This window comes from Epinephelus fuscoguttatus, linkage group LG23 (genome assembly GCF_011397635.1).
Source record: "Epinephelus fuscoguttatus linkage group LG23, E.fuscoguttatus.final_Chr_v1".
NCBI classification, from domain to species: Eukaryota; Metazoa; Chordata; class Actinopteri; order Perciformes; family Serranidae; genus Epinephelus; species Epinephelus fuscoguttatus.
The window spans coordinates 13,492,917-13,516,025 of record NC_064774.1 but is presented as its reverse complement, the minus strand read 5'-3'; the positions used below and the strand labels follow the sequence as shown (position 1 = coordinate 13,516,025).

Genomic DNA, 23,109 nt, shown 5'->3' with positions numbered 1-23,109 from the left:
GCTTTGACTCATAAAACATGGCTACTTGCACTAAAACACCATCAGTTTCAACCCTAAGGTCTTAATCAGGGTGCAAAAGGGTGACTAAGAGTCAAGCAAACATTTTATAAACTTGGTCTTTTTACCTGCTGCTGCGTTGCTGTATTATATGACCACTCAACCCCTCACCTTTGCAGTATGGGATTGAGGCATCCCAGCTTCCTGTCTCCAGGCAGTTGAGGCGAGGCAAGCCGACCAGCTCATAGCCGTTGTCGCAGCCAAAAACAACCTCACCGCCCATCAGGAAATTGCTGCCTTCTCTGTGACCGAACTCTGGAGACCCAGGGTTCTCACACTTCACCGGCTCTGGGGACACATAACAAATGAATTACTGTGAATATGAACAGATAAAATGAATCACAAAGTTTCTGTAATGGCACTTTGAATGCTTGTGGACCTGTGTGTCGTTACCTGTGCAGTTTTTGCCGTCCCCACTGTACGGGTGGGTACAGGTGCAGGTGTAGGAGCCATCTGTGTTCTGACAACTAGCGTGTTCATCACAGTCAGACCCCAGAGCACACTCATCCACATCTGCGCACACACACACACACACACACACACACATACATTATTTATAAGATTTTACTGATTTCTCTTTTTCCATATATTACAGATTTTTTATTTCAAACTAATGAAGTACCGAGACAGGCTGGTGGATTTCCTCCCCACTTGCCACTGTTGGTGCAGTGCACCTTGGTGTCTCCCAGCAGGTAAAAGCCTTCGTTACACTGATACACCACAAAGCTGCCAGCATGGAAGTCCGTCCCCTGAAACAAGCCGTTCTCCAGAGGACGAGGAGGCCCACAGGACACTCCTGTAACACACACAGAGAACAGACAATTGAGACTCTCAGGCTCTCTACCTATAGCTTTGTTATATTTTCAGTATATCAAATGTAGTGTAGCAGTGAGTGTCTGTGCCTTACGTTCACAGCTGGGCAAAGGATGGCTCCACTCTCCTTTGTTTTGACACTGTAGCACTGGCTCCCCCAGCAGGTAGAAGCCGGGATCACAGGACAACTGGACCTGGGCGCCGGGGCTCACCTCCACAGTGGAGGCATGCAGGTGGGGCACTGCGTTCTCCAGTTTGGGGCAATCTGAAGAGGCCAGGAATATTTTTTAGTGTTGACGACAGAGCTGCTTCTATGATAAAACATTGTGCGTGTTCATCATTTAAGTTTGGGTTTTGTGAAGTCTCTTTTACCAGCACAGAAAACGCTGCTGAGGTTGACTTTGACTCGGCCCACCACCCCGCTGAGGAAGTCTGGCCAGGCGAGGACGTTCCCCCTGTGGCTCACGTGGGAGGCTGGGCAGCTGCTGGCCAGGACCTTAATCTACAGAAAAGAGGAGGAGATTATCAGTGGTCCTTGGGGCAGGGGCTCACCTGCAGACATACATCGACAGTGTTTGTGTAATGACTCTCACTGCCAAAGCGGGACACAAAAACTCAGCACTCCAGCTGAACAGAAAACACCAATTACGTAACAATTACCTGCTGAGGTGTGAGAACACGATCCCAGATGTTGAGTTGGCTGATGGAGCCGACAAAGGATTCGACAGGGTTGAAGCCCTCGCCCCTCTGATCCTGGTCCTGACCTAACACCAGCGCCCCACCGCCTACAGGACACATGTTAGAGGTCAGAGGTTAACCACAGCTCACTGGGAGATTATTCTCCTGGTCTAATGAGATACTGTGTTTACATAAAATATGAGAATCTTATTTACGTTGTTTTATTGAAGCTATTAATCACTACTTATGAACTACTGTATGGCAGAAAGGTGACGAGGTCGAGGATAGCACTACACCTGGGATAGTGGTGCCAACTGACAGGCCTTTGCCTCCGTCTGAGGGCTTCCCATTGATGTAGATTCTCCAGTCACCATCCCAGCTCCTCCAGGACACCCCGATGTGGTACCACTGACCGGTGTTCACTGCAGGACAGTCAGTGATGCGCTCCTTACCATTCACGTACAGCACCCACCTGTAGGGAGGGAGGACAATGGTAAGAATTGAGGAAGCAGTCCTTTCACTCAATACTGGACCAATTTAAAAAATGCTGTTCATCATGGGACATTAGGATCCAGGTTGAGACATACCAAAGCTACCCTTTAACTCTTAGTATATCACTGACCCGTTGTAGTCTATGAGAAGGAAAGCGTTGTCGCTGCCCTCCACAGCGTACGAGACAGGGGTGCCATAATTGGTGGTGTCCGATGACCTCATCCAAAAGGTGCAGGTGATCTCAGTCAGTGCCGGCATCACTCCATCCATCATTACGTAACCATGGATACCAGACACCTCAAAGTCCAGGTTGAAGGCGGGGGACATCTCTGATAGGACAGAAACGCATTTATACAGTGAATAAAGCTGTCCCTCTTTAATCTATTATAATTCACTAAATAAAAATACAAAATCTCTCTTCTCCTCCTCTACGGTTGCCATGGTAATGTGTCATCCGTCCTATAGTACCTGTCTCACACCTGGTTCCGTTGAACCCAGGGAGGCAGCGGCAGGTGTACGACCCCAGACCGTCCATGCAGCTGGCCCCGTTCACACAGGGGTTAGGATCACACTCGTCCACGTCCACCTCGCACAGGCGGCCCCGGTAACCCTCCACACACTGACACCTGAGAGAGGGAAGGAAGACAATACAGCTTACAGGCACACAAATCATTTTTGATTTAATCAATTCAGCAAGCACAGTATTTACAACAAATCTGGGACATATGTGCATTAGAAATCAGTGTTTCTCTTTCAAATAATCCCTTTTAAGCTGCAGATAATGGACATCAAAATCCTTGTTTAGCAGTAAAATTCATCGTAACACATGCAAAGAAGACTAATATTGTGGTTGCAAATGCTTCTTCCCGTTAGAACCTGTATTACCTAAAGTTGTTGACAGCGTCCAGACACGAGCCTCCATTCAGACAGGGGGCGCTGAAACATTCATCGACGTTGACCTCACAGTGTTCACCCGTGAAGCCAACAGCACAATTACAAGTGTAGCCACCTGTCAGGTCATCACACACACCTCCGTTCAGACAGGGGTTGGAGAGGCACTCGTTTATTTCCAGCTCACAACGAGATCCTGCAGCAATGTGAAAGACAGGAAGGAACACAGCTGCATTTTCAAAACACATATTTTCGTATTTAGCTTTCTTCTATACCAACATACTCTACATACAGTGTAGTAATAGTACATACTGTACAGAATGAAGTGCAACACATTCTGCACGTTCAGACCAATAATCCACCTGAATTCTTATTTGATGTTGTGTAAGAACTGTCTGATGAGGAAAATCAACTGTCAAACTGATGGGTAGAATGAAACCATATCCCAGTCCTGTTATCTAACCTGTGAAGCCGGAGGCACAACTGCAGGTGAACTTGTTGACTTCATCCACACACACACCTTCATTCAGACAGGGTGAGGAGACACACTCGTTCACCTCTGCCTCACAAAGAGAGCCTGGAACAAAGAGGGGGGAAAGTTAAGAGACACAGAATATGAGCACAAAGGTGAGATACAGAACATTGTGTGATTTTGACAAGTAAATAAAATGTTTAATCAATCACCAGTAAGTCAAATACCTAAATCAAGTTGACCTCCCTTTAACCAGTTGACTGTCGTTTCTTAAAACTTTGACATCTTTCTGTGTATCACTTTGATCCCTTACCTAAAAATCCCGGCTTGCACTGACACTCAAAGTCTCCCATGCCGTCCCTACACAGGCCTCCATTCTGGCACGGAGTGGAGTCACACTCATCTATGTCAATCTCACATTTGGCACCTGGGAGAGAAATATCAGAGGCTGTATCAAACATTCGTTATGACAGAGCCACATACAGTACAACTTTAATTGAGATTAATGTCCGTTAACAAATGCCGACACACAAAGGAGAGTTGGATATTGACCATGTGGCAATGATAGGAAACACAACATACAAACCAGGGCTGTAACCATTCCTGTATTTGTACCAAACCATCATGATACGGGGCCATAGTCTGGTGCATGCAGCCACATGCAGAATACAAGTGATGATGTGATCCTTGTTTTCATAATGGAAATAGTTTACCAAAGTTGCCAGTAAGTAAAATGCTCTCAGTCCCCAGCAGGAGGAGGATTTCACCACTCTCTGACACTTGCACTAATGTTTGCTCAAAATAAACATTTATAAACTTTTTTCATTCCCGCTGCGCTAAACTCGCACCGAACCATGACTTCTGCGTACCATTACACCCCTACAAACCACTAATGATAATCTTATTCAAAGCTAAGCGCCTTCATTAAAGTTGTTAATACGTAAACATCACACCAGGTGAAAATCAGACCGGTGGTTTACCTGTGAACCCAGGCATGCAGGTGCAGACATATCCTGCCCCAACCTCCTCACACGTCCCCTTGTTCTGGCAGGGATTCAGGAAGCACTCGTGGAAAACCTGCAGGAACAGCCAATCGGATCAGTCCGTCACACAGACAGTAAGACCTTCAATAAGAAAAACACGGCTTCACTTTGTCCATTGAGTGCTTCAGTTGATGTTCTGCTCGGAGACTTCACTTCAAATATTCACGTTACAGTTTCTATTGTCACATTTCACAAAAGCAAATTCATCTTCCTCTATCAATATAAGTTAGTTATTGTCAATGGGGTCAATTCATTGATAATATTTTTGAACAGAAAACATTTTAACACACACCTAAATAAAAGAGGGTATGAACAATATTATGGAATATCGATGTAATTTAACTAAATTAATAAGGAATTCATTCTGCAATAAAACAGCAGGAATAAATGCATTTGGTGTTAAGATACACTACTATCTACAACAGCCTATTATGACCATTGTAGGTAAAAAAAAAAATAAGGGGGGAGATAGGGAGATAAAAGTCGAAAATTTCCAAAAAATTTGAACATTTTCTGAGATAAAAGCCATATATTTACAGGAAAAAATAAAAGTTTAGTAGGCAAAAAACCCTCTGATATTTGTGATATAAAAGTTGTAACTTTATAAGAAGAAACACAAATTTACAAAAACCCCTTGGACGTTCTTTAAAGAAAATAAAACTTATGAAAACAAATACATATTTACAGAAAAACTTGGGTATTTTCTGAGAAAAAAGTTATATATTTCAAGCAAATTTACTTAAAAAAAAAAAACCTTAGATATTCCCTTGAGATAGAAGTCGTATATTTGGAGCAAAATTCAAATTTACAAAAATCGTGAAACAAGAAACATGGATATTTTTGAGATAAAAGTTCATTTATGAGAACAATTGCAAGAAAAAAAACCCACAAATGTACAAGAAAAAACTCAGCTACTCCCTGAGATAAAAGTCATAAATTTATGAGGGGAAAAAACGTACGAGATTTAAAAATACAAATTATTTTTAGACTTGGTTGACTTATTGTTTTTAGGATGTATAAAGCTGCTGAATGCACACTGCGTACATAAACTGCAGCAGCATAACTGAATAGACTCGTTTGTGTTTACGTTATATTTCGACATTTCTAGGACATCCTGGAAAGACGTCCAGCTAACGTCACGAACCATAAAAGGATGTCGTGTCAGGACGGTCAAACAACATTTATTCAATGTCTCTACGTTTTTTGTGAACTTTGTAAATTTGTGACTTTTTTAAATCTATGAGTTTATAATCTCAGAGAACATTTATGTTTTTAAGCTACACATCCTGTCAGAAATACTGTACGTTTAGACAAGATAAAGATGAACCTGGCTGCTTGCTTGGTAGTCCTCAACGACCTCCACCTCTGGAGCCGCAGTTACACTTTCCTCTTTGGGAAGAAAGCTGGAGCCAAAACCTGACAATGACACCCAGTGAAAATATGGGCAATGTAAGCACAGACAAGTCGGAAAAACACAGCAAGGATCTTTCCCCTTGCTACCAGACACGCAGACGGTTGTGATCTGTCTGAACAAAAGCCTGTATTCTTATTGAAAACTGGCAGCACGTCCTGACCACTGTTCATTCCCACACTTCAGCCACGCAGTGTTATTCATTTCCATTCTGCAGCAGAGCAATAAAAGTGATATTATTTCCATTTCCCTCCTGATCCCGTGCACTAATTCCTTTTCCAATTGGATTGAGTTGTCACAACACACATCAGACACCACACAACTGGAGCGAGTTTGAAACCATAGAAAGGCTGTCACACAGAGCGGCCGACACTGAACAGCTCCATATTTTTAGCTCTCTGCTGACTTCACTTGGCACGTCCTGTAGAAATTTAACATATGTCATTCTACATGCCAACTTAATGCAGCACAATGGTGTTCAAATAAAAGTCTGTTGTGTGAGAATCTGCACTTTGCCAAAATCTGCATATGGAGCTAGTGGTGGAACAAACTATGGAAGTAGAGTTTCAGTGTTAATTACCACCATTTTCCCATTCACTAACGACAAACATATATGTTATATCTGTAACTAATTTAGATGACTTTGGAGAGATTGTAAGTAAAGATATATACTAAAGTATATTCTTTATGCCTTCATACTTGACATGCAACAAATAAACTCACCTCAGATAGCCTAGTTTGACTCATTCTCCAAACTTTAGGAATAATATCAAAGCACAATTTGCTACTCAGGCCAACTTCTCATTTTCATCAAACTGAAATATTTTGGGATTTTTGTTCTGCATTCTTACAAAGGTGCACGTAGGGCATCATAAGAAACATGAACGTGCACTTAGAGCATAGGCTAAGACAGTCATGCAGCTTACTGAAGCGTGAACTGTTGCATCCTGTAAAACCATGTCCATCTGCGTGAAATACCAAGTTTTAGGGAGTCCTGTAATCTAAATATATGTGTGTCACTAAAAACATAACTGTTTATGAATACTGTTAACTTCCATTTTGACTACTAGACAATGGCAAGTGGTGACACCATCTGCAAGACCTTAAGTGTGGTCTAAGAAAGCCCCATAAAATGTAAGTAATCATCTGCATTTCATTGTGTGTTGTCTGCAGTTACAGTAGATATTTTGTGGGAACAACAGATGTCATCAGAGGTTTTGTTTATACAAAAACAAGTGGAGGGCCTGTGTGTTTATTCGTGTGGGTCTGACTTTGGGATTCTTTCCCCATCACTTACTGGAGCAGTGCTGTATGGTGGTTGCTCCTGTAACAGTGGTGGTGCCATAGAAGGGACAGGAGAGGCAGTAGGAGCGGCCATGTTCAGGCTGGTAGTAATCTCTGGGACAAGGGTAACAGGGAACCAGACCAGTACGGGAGAAATGACCTGCAGAACAGGGGACTGCAGGAGTGGAGACCAGAGAGGAGCACCAGACAAAAGAAACAAAGAAACAGAGGAATATAATGAAGCAGAATCACCCAAAAATCTTTAAAAAAAAGTGCCATTTGCTGGTTGAAAAGTCCAACATCTGGGAGTTCAAGTCCACACTTTAAAGGTTATACATTTGTATTTTAACCAAGAAACTCGGGTAGCAAATATTTTCACAGTTTCCAGATTTATCGTCCAACTTTAAAGAGCAACCATATGAAATTTCCACGTCAGATTCCTGACATAATTGGCCCTGAATGGGAAATACTAACAGACACATTTTTGCTTATGGGCTGGAATTGTATTTGTTGTTGTTACCTAGCAGCATTTTGCATAACTTCAGGATGATTAAGGGTTTTCAAAGTTAAAACAGGCAAGTTGATAGGACATTAAGGGAGTGCACTCCACACTGTCAGAGCGTATCACCTCCACACTCCATCTCGTCCACTGCTCCTCTGGTGACGGTCGAGGTCTCGTCGGGGCAGACAAGACACGCCCTGGCGCCATAACCAGGCTGGAAGTGGCCCAGCGGGCATGACTCGCAGATCTCCAGCCCATTCAGAGAGTGACTACCAGGTTTACACTGCCCTGCAAACACATGTGAATCACCACATAGTCAGCAATATTCAGACACAGAAAGAAAACTTCAAGCAAATTAAGCACTGTTTGTGATTTACTTATCCTATTTGTGGTCCCATTTATGACGGCATATTAGGGCCATTGTACATATAAAAATAAAATAAAATACACAGCCATGTAAAGGGGGTAACATTGCAAGAAAAAAACTGAATTTCTCAGATTAAATTAGTAAATTTATGAAAGGAAATACATGGATACTCTCTGAGATTAAATTTACAAAAAAAAAAACAACAACCTGAGATTAATGTGAAAAAAATACAAGAAAAAATGAGATATTCTGTGGAATTAAAGTGGTGAATTAATGGGAAAAAACTTAGATATTCTCTGAAATTGAAGTGGTATATTTAAAAAAAAAATAAATCAGATATTCTCTGTGGTTAAAGTGGTAAATTTACGAGCAAAAGACCTGAATATTCTCTGAAACTGAAGGGGTAAATGTACAAGAAAACACTCGGATAATCACTGAGATTAAAAAAAACTATACAAAATACTGCCAGAAAATTAGGAGACATTATACAAAGAGCAGCAAATGCTATAGAGGGAGGAAGTTGTGGTGGAGGGATTAATGGATGGATGGATGGATGGATGGCTCAATCACAGGACTTTCACCCAGGACATTGGAATTTGTGTCCTGAAAATTCCTGATTTTTTTCTCGGACAATTACTCCCCTCACCTGGCTCTGTTTTTCTTTCTTTTCCTTTGTTACCTACAATGGCCCTGATATGCCGTCATACAAATTAGCAGTATAGTCACCCCAAACAGTAAGCTTAGATCAGTAAGAGGAAATAATTATACATTTTTTATTTTCAAAATATGTGAACTCATCTTACCTTTGCACTCAGCAACGCTGCGGGAGTGCAGGTAGGCAGTGGATGTTCCCTCAGGGCAGGACTTACACTCCAGCTGACCCTCCTGGTCCTGGTAGGAGCCCAGCCAGCAGCTCTCACACTCGTGATATTCCAGCGAGAAGTATGTTCCCACTGGGCATTGGACTGCAACAGCACACATAGTTTGCGATTTACTGGAAAACATAAAACTTTTAAACACAGGATCTTAAAATCTCATAACTTTTCGTGCATTTTATATGGTTATAAAGGTTCAACAAATAAGGTGGTTAGATGAGTTGGTGCACCCTCCGTGCACTCACCGCACATCCTTCCTTTCAGCACCGAGCCCGGCCTGCAGAACAGAGAGGGCTTCTTGCTCTCCAAAGATTTGGGATCAGCTACAATCATCTCCGAGGACACGTGGAAACTGGACAGCGGCTGCTTGGCCAGCGTTCTCTTCAGACGGTTGGTCAGCTGCTCCAAGGTCCGCAGGAGTCTCTTCTGATTGGCCACTTCTATTGAGTCGTTCCTCGACAGGGGCAGAGGGATGCTTGCTGGGAGAATGGACAAAGTTTAAAGGACTGATAACGAACAACTGATTGATGTTAAACAGGTGTACAACACATCATATGGAAGATGACAACTTGTATCTTTATTCCCAGCACTGCAAAGCTCAAGAAACACACAGCAAATGACATGTAACATACCTGTGATGTTAAAATAGATCTGGATCTTTTGGTCTCTTGTGGGTCCTGTGATTTTTCGGTGCCGCTTGGAGCGCTGGTGTGGTTGTATGCCTCTGTCCTGCTGCGGCCTGGAGAGCTGTCGGGTACCTGTGGCAAAGCCTGACTCAAAGTAGGCATAGTCCTGGGCACCCTGAGGACCCCAGCTGTTGCTCCAACCCCCCGGCGCTGATGAGTATTAGACAGGGAGAAGGAAGATTAATAAGGTGATAAGATGCTTTCATTAAACTATATTTGGGATGTTTAGTGAGGGTGTGTTTTGTGCAGGTTAATCCTACCAATAGAGAATCCGTTCTCATAGTCGTAGTTGTACTCTAAACAGTGGCCCTGTGACATCACCTCCAGCTTGCAGGTAACATCGCCATTACTACAAATGTTGGGAAGCTGTGGAGAAAAAAAGCAACATGTGTGAGAGCTGATTTACAGCAGATCATAGTCAAGTGTGTACAGTATGTGTTGAGTATATGTACTCACCATGCCTCCCAGTTTGGTGTTGAACTCCCCAGTAAAGGACTTGACCAGGTCCACATCGTCACAGCGAGATGCTTTAAACAGCATCTCAAAGGGTTTGACTCCGTTGTTTGCTATTCGGTTCACTGCGGAGAGGGTTTTTCAAAGAACAGTACTTTATTTCAATTCACTGCATATGTACCTTTTCATTTAATAAAGCCGTGCAATAAGAGAGTTACAAATATGGAAGCCATGAACCATTTTCTAAGTCTGATCTGAACTATTTTTTCTCCTGTTCATGAGTTCAGATCAGGTGGAAACAGGAGGTTTGCCAAGATAATCTTTCTCAGTTCTTAAAAAACATCCTCTGTGAAACAAGTGGAAAAAATGTTTGCCAAGATCCCTTTTCTAAATTACTTTTTTCCACCCGTGAAAACAGGCGTGTTCAGAGGACATGGAGAAACTGAAATTAAAATTCACCTGGAGGAAAACATGAACGCTTTCAGTTCTATTTAGATAATTCGGTATTTCAGCCTCTTGTGGCCGCAATGAGTATTACAACAACAAACACATAAAAATTAAAATCCACTAACTATCGGCAGGTGTGGGTGGGGCCAGGAGAGGAGTCAGGAGTGCACCCACAATGTGGAGGGTTTCATGGAGGAATGGTTCCTCTAAAACATTAGGACGCCCAAGGCTACCTTGCATTATCTCTGTCGGCACCTCACAACAGTGTCATGGGATGTAGGCAAACTGTTGCCATCAGAAAGCATCTGATGGCAGTTGGGCTCTATTGGCTGGTGACTGGGGCAGCCCTCTGCAATAGCGGTATGGCCTCAGCAGCCTTTTGTAGTTTCAACAGACCACTCCCAACACTATCGTGAGTGATCTGCACTTGCACAGTGAAGCATGATACTGAAATACCATGGAGGTACTGGAAAAACACATACAAATTCCATTATGTTCTCACAGCAGTCACACGGCCAGTGATCAAATATGTGTTGGATTTATGACCACATATGACAGTGGCCCCAAACTGATCAGAAAATCAGACCTGGGTCACATGAGAGAAAAGCAAATCAGATTTGGGCCACATTTGCTTTTAGTGTGAGCACAACCTCAGTCATGAACACAGGAGAGAAAACAACTGAGATCAGAATCAGAAAATAGATCACCAGAATTTTTTTTTCTCAGGGCTTCTGTATAAAAATGGTGCTTGCATCCTAGGATTATGTGCACATACAGGTGTTTATGTACCAGTTATGAGACATATCTTGGTGCCCACTGTAAGCTGTAGTACAGTGCAGACAGTAGATGAGTAAATATTTAAAAAGCAAGTCACAGAATGCATTGGGTTTACCTGAGCAGTCCGGCCTGTCTGGAGAGTAGGGTGGCTCCCACACACCGTTGTAGGCGCAGAAGTAGCTGTGCACTGCATCCTGAGTGAAGCTGTAGCCCTCTTTACAATGAAGAGTACAGTTAACACCCTCCTCTTCTTCAGAGCAGATGAACTCTCCGTTCACTGGGACATACGGCTGGTCACAGGTCGTCCCTGAGAACACATAGTATATACTGTAATACCTCCATGGTTCAGTCATGTTAGAGATAATATTCAATATTAATGATAACCATTCTATTAAAATTTTCTTCTCATTTACAGATGCTTGAGAAAGAAAATCACAAATCAAACAAAACTAAATGAAAGAAATATATAAGTTACTGCAGAGGAACACAGTAAATGGGATGGGGGATATACAGTTTAAAATACTGAATAAAAATATGAATAGAGTCAAATAAGAAACATATTTACACATACTACACAAAAAACCTGAGTAGATTTACACAACAAGATTAAATAAAATCGATTTAAAAAGCCATGATGTTGTGCGTCAGTTTTGTACCTTGCACAATGACAGTGAGGTTGCAGGTGCGGCTGTTTCCTGCTGCATCAGTCGCTGTGTACTGGACCAGAGTCTCTCCTACTGGGAACTTAGAACCTGGAGTGTGGCTACTGGTCACTGTGAGGCGACCACCTGAGAGAGACACACACAGTACAAAAGTGTTGCTTATAGACATATAGTGCATTTAACACATATTAACTATGTTGTGACTGGAAAAAAACTTAATTATAACAAAATATATAAATAATCTTTATTCCTTATTGGCTAGTGTCACATCAGCATTGCTCTGAAAATGTTATGTCATGGTGACAACAGCCAGCTTTTTGGAAATTGATATAAACTAGGTAATTCGATATTCAATATTTACCCTGTGCAGATCACATACTGTGACATTTATGGTACAAATATTGTCCAGCAAAAGTATAGGTGGGCGAATATTCAAAGTTTAAGAGTTGAAAGATGGCCCTTTGATATTCAGGAGCTCTCCGGTTATATCCAAGATGACAGACTGATGACAAATCAATTGACACCAAAACTACACAGGTTCTAATGCAATAAGTTCAGTTTTGTTGTGTAAATTTAAATAAGTGTATACCTTTAACTGCTACAGTAATATAGTGAATAACATCACAGAAGGGAAGTTGAAAAGGTTAAATAATTTTGCCCACAACCTCTGAATTCAGTGTACTTCGCCTGCCCTTTCTGAACTATTTCCCTCCCTACCCTCCTATGGATTAGTTTTCATAGCATCTGTGCATCCTTGACTATTCATGCTGCCCATTGAAACAGCCATAAAGATTTCCTTATTCATAAAAGATAGGTTGTTTATTTAACGATAACTACATCACTGCATAACTTATAAATGTTCAGACATATTTCTGATGCTTTCTATACACCTTTCAACCAAAACATTAAAACCACTGACAGGTGAAGTAAATAACATTGATCATCTCGTTACAGTGCAATGTTCTGCTGGGAAACCTTCGGCCCTAGAGTTCATGTGAATGCAATATAACATGCTCCATCTACCCAAACGCTGGTGCGGCCACACCACAAAAACTGCTAAGGCATAGCCTAAGGAATGTGACAAAGAGTACATGACAGTACCCCACTTCACAACTGACAGGTTGCAAAGGATTCGCCACCAACACCCTGGTGCCAGACATTAGAGGCCCTGTGTCCGTGCCTCGACAGGTCAGAGTCAAGTCTGAGGCAGGTCTGAGACAAGGAGGCCATGGATCGACAGTACCCGCATGTCCCACGAATGCTCAATCAGATTGGGATCTGGGGAATTTGGAGGCCAGGTCAATGCCTTGAGCCCTTTGTCATGTCCCTGAGGCCAATCCTAAACAGTTTTTGCAGAGTGGCATAGTGCATTGTCCTGCTGGGGGCCACTGCCACTGGGGAGTGCTGTTGCCATGAGGGCCAGTGTACTTGGCTTGCAACAGTGTTGGGGGGAGGTTGTATTTATCGTGTGTATGCAATTTAAAGATATAGACAGTTACAAGACACTTGGGGTAGAGCTGTTTTGCAGGCTGTGATGTACAGACGTAGAGGCAGTGCTGTGTAGGAGCATGCGTTCAGTCGCACATCATACTTCTTCCTTTGCTTTTGATAACCTCAAGCTCGCTCTGGCTCAACTCTTACACTTTTATATGTCTATTTTTAGAAATTCTGAATTTTATATTTTAGGAAACAGAACAGGGGCAATAGTCTGGAAACAAAAGTATCTTCTCATATTTTCTTTTCTTTTTCCAAACTTATCCAGACTTGGAAACTACTACAATCAATTTCCAAACTTTTCCATACTGTGTAGGAGCCCTGAGTCTGCTCTGAAAGTGAAAAGTGTTCCTCCAGTTAACCTGCAGAGGGCAGTCTTGACCTGACTCCATTTTCCAGGACTAAATGAGTCACTCTTAGTAAACCATAGAGGTTACGTTAAACAATGATATGTTGACATGGGAATGGTGTGTCTGGGCATCACACGGCAGCAGAAAAAAAAATCCAGCTCTTGGGATTGGAGATGGAAAACTGCTATAGTCTGGTTGGCTTAGAAAGAAAATGGAATGTAAGGAAAGTGATGCACAGAGCCTTGGGAGAGGCAGCAGTGATGAAAGGAGCGCATGAGTATGTGTGTGTAAAATGCTGTGGGTCTTTCTGTAGGCTGACACACAGGCTGTGAACAAAAAAACATCTGCACTGCAAGTGTGAAAGGCACAGACGAGATGATAAAACAAAAAGAGAAGGTGGGAAAAGTGAGCGATTGACCTTTTGTTTCACTCCAACTCCAAAGTCGTTTGGACAGGGCTGACACACGTCTGGCCTGCTGGAGTCTGGAGTCTCCCTTTATATATAGCCTGTATGTGTGTGTGTGTTTGTATATGTGTGTGTCTACCGAGTCACAGCTATATATAGTGCTGGCATCAGGGTGTGGGCCTGGAAAAACAAAACACTGACGTCGAAGCAGCGCTGGGCTGACGTTGTGCGGCCCGAAGCAGCCGCAGCAGCCTGTTATTACAGTGTGTGTGTGTGAGTGTGAGACGAGTGTGTGTGCAATGTGGGGTGCACCTCTGAAGACAGGTGGGGAACAAGCATGCTGGGCGTCGCAAGTGAGAGGTTTGAGGCCTGTGTTTGTGTATGCCACACAAACATATCTGAGCAGTGTTGTTGGTGTGTGTGGAGCCAGAGCCAGTGAATTACATGGGCCTGACTGTGGGCTGGAACCCTGGAGAAGTCTGGTTTGCTGTCTGTCACCACCGCGGCAGTTTGGGTACAACGAGAGCGCCAGGAGAGAGTCAGCCAGCTCTATGATATTTAGTCTATTTGGCAGAGGCCTTGATGCACAACTTTATAGCAGGATGAGTCTGAATTTCTGAGCATCAGTATAGTGAGCGCAGCAGGGCAGCCGAGGCTGAAAAAGGGAGACTAATGGGCTGCGTATCAAATCTTCACATTAACCTGTATGAATTTTGACAGTTTACTCACTGAGCTCAAGGTGCACAGCATTAAAGTGATTGCTGTGTAGTCCACATTTATTTATTTATTTATATATTTACTTAGGGCTACCCTCTGAAAGTCGGAGATTCGAGACATCAGTTGGAGACCCTCAGTCGACTGAGATGCCCTCAAGTCGAGCTGTCAGTGTGCTGTGTACTTTTGAGGACGTTTTGGTCTCCATAATTATCCGCAGAGTGAGCGCTCCTCACTTTCACACTACTATTCAGTGCAGGCAGCTGCTGACACAGAGGCAGCTGCCCAGAGTAAGAGAGGCTTTGCTCGGCCAGGCTCCGAGACACCGTTATCTTCTGCCCTCTGCTAAGAAATGGTGAATTTCTTTGATATCTAAGGAACAAATAGTTGAATATTCATTTTAATAAAGCCAAATCTGACTGGACTGACAATTCTGAGTTGGGTACAGTCCTGGTGCTACTCCATAAAGATTACACTGCACATGCTCAATCTGCCTCACTATTTAGAATAGCTACAGTAATGTGTAAAGACTGATTAGCTCAACAACACCACTGTAAAAATGTATGGCTGAAAGAAGCCATTTGGGGGGTTTTGTCCACAGCAACTTAAGGTAGGTTGGTACTATCAGAGTCAGGTATTAGAGCTCTACATTTACAAGCAAATGTGCAGAAGTAGAAAGTAACTATCACTGTGCATAGTAAATACTGGTATATAGAAACTTAACTATGCAGCACTATAAGTCTCTCTGTTGGTCAGTTGGTCGGTCTGCTGGTGGTATTATTAATATTACATGGAGGTGAAATGTATGCGTGTGTGTGTGTGTGTGTGTGTGTGTGTGTGTGTGTGTGTGTGTCTTTGTCAAGGTGTCTGTCTGTGTTCATGCCAGACAGCTAAAAGTGTACGTGGCAATAGATTCACAGACTTGCATGAGATTTTGTGGAGAGATTGGTCATGAGCAACAGACAGCTGACTAACTGCTGATGCCAACGTGCAAAAAGTGCATGTGGCAGCGGGACTGGTCTATTACAAAAAGGTGCACAACTTCTAAACGTCTGGATGTTCATAATAACGTGATGACTAAGAGGAGTGTAACAGTTTTAGTGGCGAGCAGCAGCTCTTTTATCTCATTGTGTTGGTCTATCAGTTCACTAGTCCACAAAACTGTGCCCACCTTATAGCAACTGCAAAACTGGTATACCTTTTACTCCAGTACATTTATCTGACCACTGTATACTAGTCACTTTAAAGATAATGATTTGACATATACATTAACATATCATTATATCAGGAAAATATCCCTTTCTATAGATTAAGTGTTCACCTCTGAATCACTGCCCTCATCTCCCACGTCTTCAGCAATTCAAATATAATGAATGACGTACATCTGCTGTAAAAACTCCTTCAAAATGTGAATACTTCTGAACAAACGTCTACTTGGTTACGTGTGAATGGGGAACTAAATGATTTTGCTCATGGGTGTAATACTGGAGTGTCAACTTGGCTAAGACAGTGATTAATAGCCAGATCTATGGTGTATTGTCCTCACTCTGATTAAGAAAAAAAATATACGATGTGACAAGTCATTCAGAGACATTCAACTCCTGTATGAGTCAAGCATTGTGTGTGCTCATGTAATTATACAAATGACTGTGTGAAAACTGGATGGAAAGAGTGCAAATTCACACAAAAGAGAGCAAAACCACCTGCTTCTCTCCGCTGCCTCGGCCTGTTTTACCATTAATGACATTAACAGACACTGTAACGACCTCATCTGTCCACACGTCCTATTCTCTCTCTATCTCTCTTTAATAGACACACAAATGAGGCATTCATGCACACAATTACAATCCATCCTCTCACCATTGGACCACATGTCCAGTGTCTCTCAACATTAATCACACACACAGACACGCGCATAAAGCCCTCTCCTGATCCCCTTTTTCCACCAGTCACCCGACGGAAAAGATCCTGTTTAACCATCATCAGTGGAGGAAGAGGGTGGAGCGGAGTGGAACAGAGGAGCAAAAGAATAAACCATCTCCGGAGCTGCCGTCTGAGAACGGCGACCAGACATACCTGAGTTGTCGGAAAACTGCGGCACCTCCCAAATGACAGCCGTCTCTGTGTCTGTGGCCTGGACCGTGGGCGGCGACCTGCACCTGTCAATCACAGGGGGTTCCGTATCTAGAGAGAAAAATAAGGCTTAGGTGTAATGACCACATGGAGAAAACACAATGAAACAGATCAATAGCAGTATACTGGAATTAAATACAACAATCTTAGAGAAACACAGTTGGGAGCAGAGCACTACACAGTGATCCGACAGTGTCAGAGGGCACCAGTTAAACACATGTCTCTAATAAAAAACCATAACGTTCCACCACCACAATAACATATGGAAATGTTCACCGCTACCATGCTTGAGGTTTTTCCCCCTGACTGCTGTGATTATCAAGCGGTCGTCCCTGTTTTTCACTCTCTGTGGTAACCCCATTTGGCACCTGCTGGGGGGGGACTGACTCCCTCACCCAATTAAATCACAGTTTTACACCGTATGACAGAAATAAGCTGCGGCACAGAGGAAGGCGGATGGGGAGGCTGTCCTGTAATTGAGAGGCCAGTGGTTCTGGTTTGAACCTCACAAAGGTGAGAGCGACCATAAACTAAAAACTGACTTAAAAGAGATGGTTCAGATTTTTGAAGTGGGGTTGTATGAGGTACGTATTCATAGTCAGTGTGTTACCTACAGTGGAAGGCGGTTGGCGTGCTCCAGTTTGGAGAAGCAGGCAGGAAAACTGACACAGAAGCTAAGTAATGTACAGCTCTGAAGGGGGCAGCAGCAAAATGCATGTCGCCACCTAAAAAATATATTTTCATTTCTTTACCTTGCTGTCAGATAGCCTTTTCCGATGGGGTGAAGCTGTTATATCACTCTCTTCAAAGCAACCAGACTCCTTTGACAAAAACAGTACTTTTACCTTGCAGACAGCAGGAGTCTCTGGTTTAACACCTCTTCATTCAGTTAGACTGACTTGAGTGAATCCGAACTACTCCCTAAAAACACCAAAGTCACGAAATACCCTGTTTTTACATAGAGATCACGCAAAATGGCCGCAACCAAGGCACTGTATTAGTAATTAGTAATTCCTGTGTTCCTTAAAGGTAAAATTACTGTTTTTGCCAGGAGTCTGGAGGCTTTGAAGAGAGCATGAATAAGTTTCAGTCAAATTTCAGTTCCCTGTCGGAAAGGGCTGTCTGATGGTGAGGTAATGTGGTGATAGCTATAGTACATTTTGCTTTGCTTCCGTGACAGTACTCTTGTCTGCTTCTCCAAACTGGGGGCATGCCTATAGCCATCTACTGTAGGTAACACTGATTAAGTACCTCATACAACCCACCTTAAAAAAATACAAACTATCCCTTTAAGTTGTGTCATGGAGGTATGGCAGCTTATTATGCTGAAAGCAAAATGTTGTCTCTTTACTCACATTCACACTGCAGCTGATTAAAGTGTCTCAGTACACATTTCCTTGCCCTTGCACGTGTCACAATTCTATTACTACCAACTCAGCATTTCAAATCCCTGTCACATTCACTTCAGCTTATGTTCACTCTAGTCCTCTACAATGGGCAGAAGTGAATGTCTTTGAAGACCGAACACATGTTGCTTATTGTCAGCGATTTATAACGTGTCAAAAATGTCATGCTTGTGGAAATGTGTCTCTTTCAATCAGTTTTGATGTGGACCACAAGATAGGTACTGTGGTTTAGACTGGTACATGACCCACATGTGACTTGTATTTAAATGCTTAAATTGGACTTGGTCAGCGCTGCCATGGACAAATAAATGTTACCTCAGTCATCTGAAGCACACTGTATACAAAGCAGCTCAGCTGTGTGTACTTGAGCCAGCACTGAGACAAAACAATAGACAGAAAGCCAAAAAGTTAATGTCACTATGGGGAGACGCCTCGCCTCACTCAGATGAGATGTCCTGATGTCTTCTTTGCTGTCTTGTGTAGAATATTTATGTGCCTTTCAAGTTGTTCTGATGACATGAATTGTTGCCACAGTCCATATGTAGCATACACTGTTTGTGTGCAACAGTCTCCAGAGGGATGAACTCACCGATGACTGCGACAGTGAAGGAACAGTTGGCCTGGTTCCCCGAGCGGTCGGTCCCAATGTAGGTGATGGTTTCCTCTCCAATGGGGAGCAGCTGGGGAGGAGTGTACACTGGCTTCACCTGCACCACCACCTGGAGGAGGGAGAGGAAGTGCGTGTTACATTGACTAAGTTCTCAGCTGCAAAATCTGTTGTCCATCCTGCATCCAGTGCCGTCATTTGACGTGACAGCTACTGATCTAACCTCTTCTCTAGAGTTGTCGGTGGCAGTCGGGACGTTCCAGCTAACATTGGCGGTGCCGCGGCGCTCATCTGTCTCTGCAACTATGTTCCCGGGGCACTGGATCCCTGGTGGCTCAGTATCTGAAGAGACAATGAGGGGAAGAAAAAAATATACATTTCAGACAAAGGAGAGAATCAGATGAGATCTGATTTCAGCAAATTAGATTACATACAGTAAGATTCAAATTATGCAGATGTTCACCCCATCACATCCTGTACACACTGACCTCAGCCTGCCTGCTCCTTGTTATCACTGAGGATGTATACGTGTGATGTCATCTGACCTCTTTAATCACAAGACGTCACACACTCATTATTGGTCATTACTGAATCAAAGAGAGAGTGCACTGCTGTCACTGTTCCAACCGGACCACATTGCACTGATGTCACATCTATACTGTATGTGGCTGTAAATGTCCCTTATCTCCCATCATCCATGAGCTCAACACCAGGCTACAATGGTAAAGAGAAAAAGGTCAACAGAGACAGAAGTGAAACAATATGTGACACATGCTTCATGTCATCATCAAAACAGTTCATAGAGAGAGAAGCTTCATCTTGGATACACTATATTCACAACAAAATATTCAAACTTGTTGTTGGTGATTCCAACAACAAGAAGCCCCAACCTCCTCTTCCCTCTGGAGTTTATCGCTATCAGTCCCAGCAGAGTGCTGTTAAGTTGCTGGCAAACCTAAATTCTGCTTACACCTGAATGCAACTACTCACGTCAAACATCCCTGATTATTCTACGAAAGACAACCAATCTATTGTGAAAACACACTGGGTTTTTTTTAAATCAGGCTTTGAAGGGTTAACATGAAACTAAACCTTAAACCCCTACTGCCAGGTACCTTAAACAGCAATGCGACAGCAGTAGTATTGAGATCTGAGAAACATGGACACGTTTGCAAGGTCCCAAAAGAGCAGGAAAGTGTGGCAGCAGAAAAGATAATATTGAAAAGTCTCAGTTTCTTGCACATTCAAACTGACTTGCCTTTCAGCAACGCACAAAACCCTTCTTTTCATCAGGTGATGAGATATCTTCTGTGTGAGAAGTACAGAATTGATGGCTAAAAAGAAATGTTATACTAAAGGGATAGTTTGATTTTGAAGTGGGATTGGATGAGGTACTTACCTGTGTATCAGTGTATTACCTACATTACCCCCAGTTGAGAGAAGCAGGCAGGAAGCTAAGCACTGTAGTGCTATGGACGGGGGCAGCAACAAAATGTATTTATTTAACTAAATAAAAGTCCCAGTAAGTGCATGCTATACTAAGCATATTGTCACTGCTTTACTTCCTGCCCTTTCCAACCGGGAACTGAAGCCGTTACATCCACCTATGCTCTCTTCTAAGCCAGACTCCTTTGACAGATACAGTAATTTTACCTCACAGGACACAGGAGCTGCTGGTCTACCGCCACTTTGTTTGTTAGGGTCGTTGTGTGACTTTGGTGAATCCTAACTCACAATTTAATACGCATAAGTCACATAATAACACAAACAAACTAACCAATCAAGGCAGCGATAGATGAGCAACTCCTGTGTTCTGCAATGCAAAATTAGTGTTTTTGTCAATGGAGTCTGGTGACTTTGAAGAGAGTCATATAACTGCTTTAGTTCCCCATCAGAGAGGGCTGTGTGATGGCAAGGTAAAGCCGTGAAAATATTCTAAATATAGTGTAGACTTAAACTGATATTGATTTTTTTAGGCAACTAAAACCACAGCAGTGCATTGTTTAGCTTCCGTGCTGATGCTCCTGTCTGCTTCTCCAAACTGGGGACATGCCAAGTGCCACCTACTATTGGTAATCCAGTCACTGTGGATAAGTATCCCATGCAACCCCACTTAGAAACTACGAACTATCCCTTTAATGTCCACCTATTTGACTAGTGGAAACTCACCAGTCACCATGACCCTTGGATGAAACAGCGTCTTCCTTTTTCTCACTTATACAGCATGTTGTAATAATGTGAAGCCAGCACAGTTCAGTTCAACTCAGTTCAAGCCTGCAGTAAATGAGTAAAGCCTCCAAGAGTTGAATCTCCCATCGATCGACAGTGGTCATGCCTGTTGTGTTGTGTAAGAGAGCTGTTCCCATCTGGACCTGATGACCCATCCACTTAGGCATCCATCTCTGCTAAACACTAACACACTCAGCTCCAATCGGCTTTATTCATCTTCATAACAAGGGAGGAATATTTCACTTTGGGTGTCATCAACATGAAGTGAGAGGCGAGATAAGCCAGAAGTTACAAAGAGCACTTTCAAGACTGTAATATCTTTCTATTTCTTGATCTCCTCAAAATGTGCCGCCTATATTGCAGCACTCCATCTTTCTTCTATCTCATCTACTTTTCCTTTTTAATATCGTCCATTCCCTTCCTTCAGCCCATTTGTGCCTGAGGGGATCAGAAAGAAATCACCCACTCTCCACCACCCCATTATAAAACACCTACAGATGACTCATCCCCCCTCTCACCTCCCTGTCCGCCCTACCTCTCCATTCATTTCCATCTTTATGGCACCTCTTCCTCTCCTTAACGACAGCAGCTCCTTCATTAGCAAACTTTCACCGAGAGGAAATGAGGGGATTGAGGACATCGGAGGGGAGGCAGGCAGAGCTGCTCTGCACCACCTGTTTCACCTGCGAGGCATCTGGAGGGCTGCAGCTGATTATAATGATCTCCAGCCCAGTCGGGGCGGAGGGGAGAGACACGAGAGCTCGGACATGGTATGGTTTGAGTTAGTGACCCGAGGCCCGCTTCAAAACGGGGTTAGCGCCATTCTCACCATTCACAAAGCGGAGGAAAATGCAGAGAGGGGGGACGGCGGATGGAAAAATTTCTCCCTCCAAGTTTCCTGCTGTTTTCTTTTTATACCTTCCTCTTTCTCCACGTATTCTGTAGCTTTATTTTTTTGCTCTTTTAACAAGTCCTCTCTTTCTGCATCGCAAGTGTCATTCAGTCTAACCCTGTAAAATCAACTGTAGTGTCAGTGAGGTGAAATGAACTTACAAACTACCTGGCTAGCAGGTACAGCTAAATGAGGCCTTAAGTGTCAAGTTTGTCTAATCCATTTATTTATTGTGTTTTTCACAGCAGGGGAATGATCTTAGACTTGGTGCTGAGTCTCTGACTCAGGCATCATCTACAGAAGGTGCATACATACATATTTTACAAGAATAGCACAGAGTATGGTCATTTGCTTCCTTGCTCACTGTTAGATTGGATTCATGCGATAAGTATGGAGGTCCTGAAAATTCTGTTGGTGTCCAGTATTGACAAACCAGATATGAAATGTTAATCACTAAGCTTGCGGAATGTTGGCAAGCTACAGCCGTAGCGGGAAGCATGATGTTTTTGGGTTGTCCAGCTCTCATGAACACAATATCTCAAGAACACCTTCAGAGAATTTCTTCAAACTTGGCACAAGCATCCAGTTGGACTCAAGAATTAGCTAATTAGATTTAGGTGGTGAAAGAGTTTTCAAGGTCTGTCTACAATTCTCCTGAGTGCGATATCTCAGGAAAGCCTTAAGAGAATTTCTTCAAATTGGGCACAAACTTCCAGCCTGGCATCGCAACTGGCAGGGACCATAAGTCTGAGTTCTTATTTAATTCCAAGGGGCATTATCAATGGACGCAGACCAACATGCCTCTGGACACAACTGGATAGACTTACAACCAATTACAGCAACGAAATGTGTGACGTAGTGCTTTGTGACGTGCAAGTTGGGGAGGTGCTTGGTTGCTTTTAAGCAGTCATGGACCTGCACTTGTATAGTGCCTTCCTAGTCTTCTGACCACTTAAGCGCTTTCTGCA

At 43.0% G+C, this 23,109-nt stretch overlaps 1 protein-coding gene across 5 annotated transcripts in view; it reads right to left on the bottom strand.

The window, feature by feature from the left end:
• The window catches only part of svep1 (sushi, von Willebrand factor type A, EGF and pentraxin domain containing 1), a 146,472-nt gene that overhangs the window by 32,638 nt on the left and 90,725 nt on the right, over nucleotides 1-23,109 (bottom strand). For all 5 annotated transcript variants that reach the window (XR_007448653.1, XR_007448651.1, XR_007448652.1 and 2 more), the window contains 26 exons: nucleotides 19,244-19,362; nucleotides 19,003-19,132; nucleotides 16,951-17,058; nucleotides 11,905-12,036; nucleotides 11,364-11,555; nucleotides 10,028-10,149; nucleotides 9,832-9,937; nucleotides 9,518-9,721; nucleotides 9,131-9,364; nucleotides 8,814-8,975; nucleotides 7,770-7,931; nucleotides 7,155-7,316; nucleotides 5,774-5,862; nucleotides 4,384-4,480; nucleotides 3,717-3,830; nucleotides 3,395-3,508; nucleotides 2,926-3,127; nucleotides 2,509-2,666; nucleotides 2,171-2,369; nucleotides 1,845-2,020; nucleotides 1,531-1,655; nucleotides 1,243-1,372; nucleotides 965-1,135; nucleotides 680-853; nucleotides 451-570; nucleotides 169-345 (listed from right to left, as the gene is read on the bottom strand). Coding sequence is in view for 1 of the 5 variants with exons in the window: in XM_049568935.1 (XP_049424892.1) it covers nucleotides 169-345; nucleotides 451-570; nucleotides 680-853; nucleotides 965-1,135; nucleotides 1,243-1,372; nucleotides 1,531-1,655; nucleotides 1,845-2,020; nucleotides 2,171-2,369; nucleotides 2,509-2,666; nucleotides 2,926-3,127; nucleotides 3,395-3,508; nucleotides 3,717-3,830; nucleotides 4,384-4,480; nucleotides 5,774-5,862; nucleotides 7,155-7,316; nucleotides 7,770-7,931; nucleotides 8,814-8,975; nucleotides 9,131-9,364; nucleotides 9,518-9,721; nucleotides 9,832-9,937; nucleotides 10,028-10,149; nucleotides 11,364-11,555; nucleotides 11,905-12,036; nucleotides 16,951-17,058; nucleotides 19,003-19,132; nucleotides 19,244-19,362 (3,879 nt within the window). In the remaining 4 variants the exon portion in view is untranslated. The remainder of the gene's footprint in view (nucleotides 1-168; nucleotides 346-450; nucleotides 571-679; nucleotides 854-964; nucleotides 1,136-1,242; nucleotides 1,373-1,530; nucleotides 1,656-1,844; nucleotides 2,021-2,170; nucleotides 2,370-2,508; nucleotides 2,667-2,925; nucleotides 3,128-3,394; nucleotides 3,509-3,716; nucleotides 3,831-4,383; nucleotides 4,481-5,773; nucleotides 5,863-7,154; nucleotides 7,317-7,769; nucleotides 7,932-8,813; nucleotides 8,976-9,130; nucleotides 9,365-9,517; nucleotides 9,722-9,831; nucleotides 9,938-10,027; nucleotides 10,150-11,363; nucleotides 11,556-11,904; nucleotides 12,037-16,950; nucleotides 17,059-19,002; nucleotides 19,133-19,243; nucleotides 19,363-23,109) is intronic.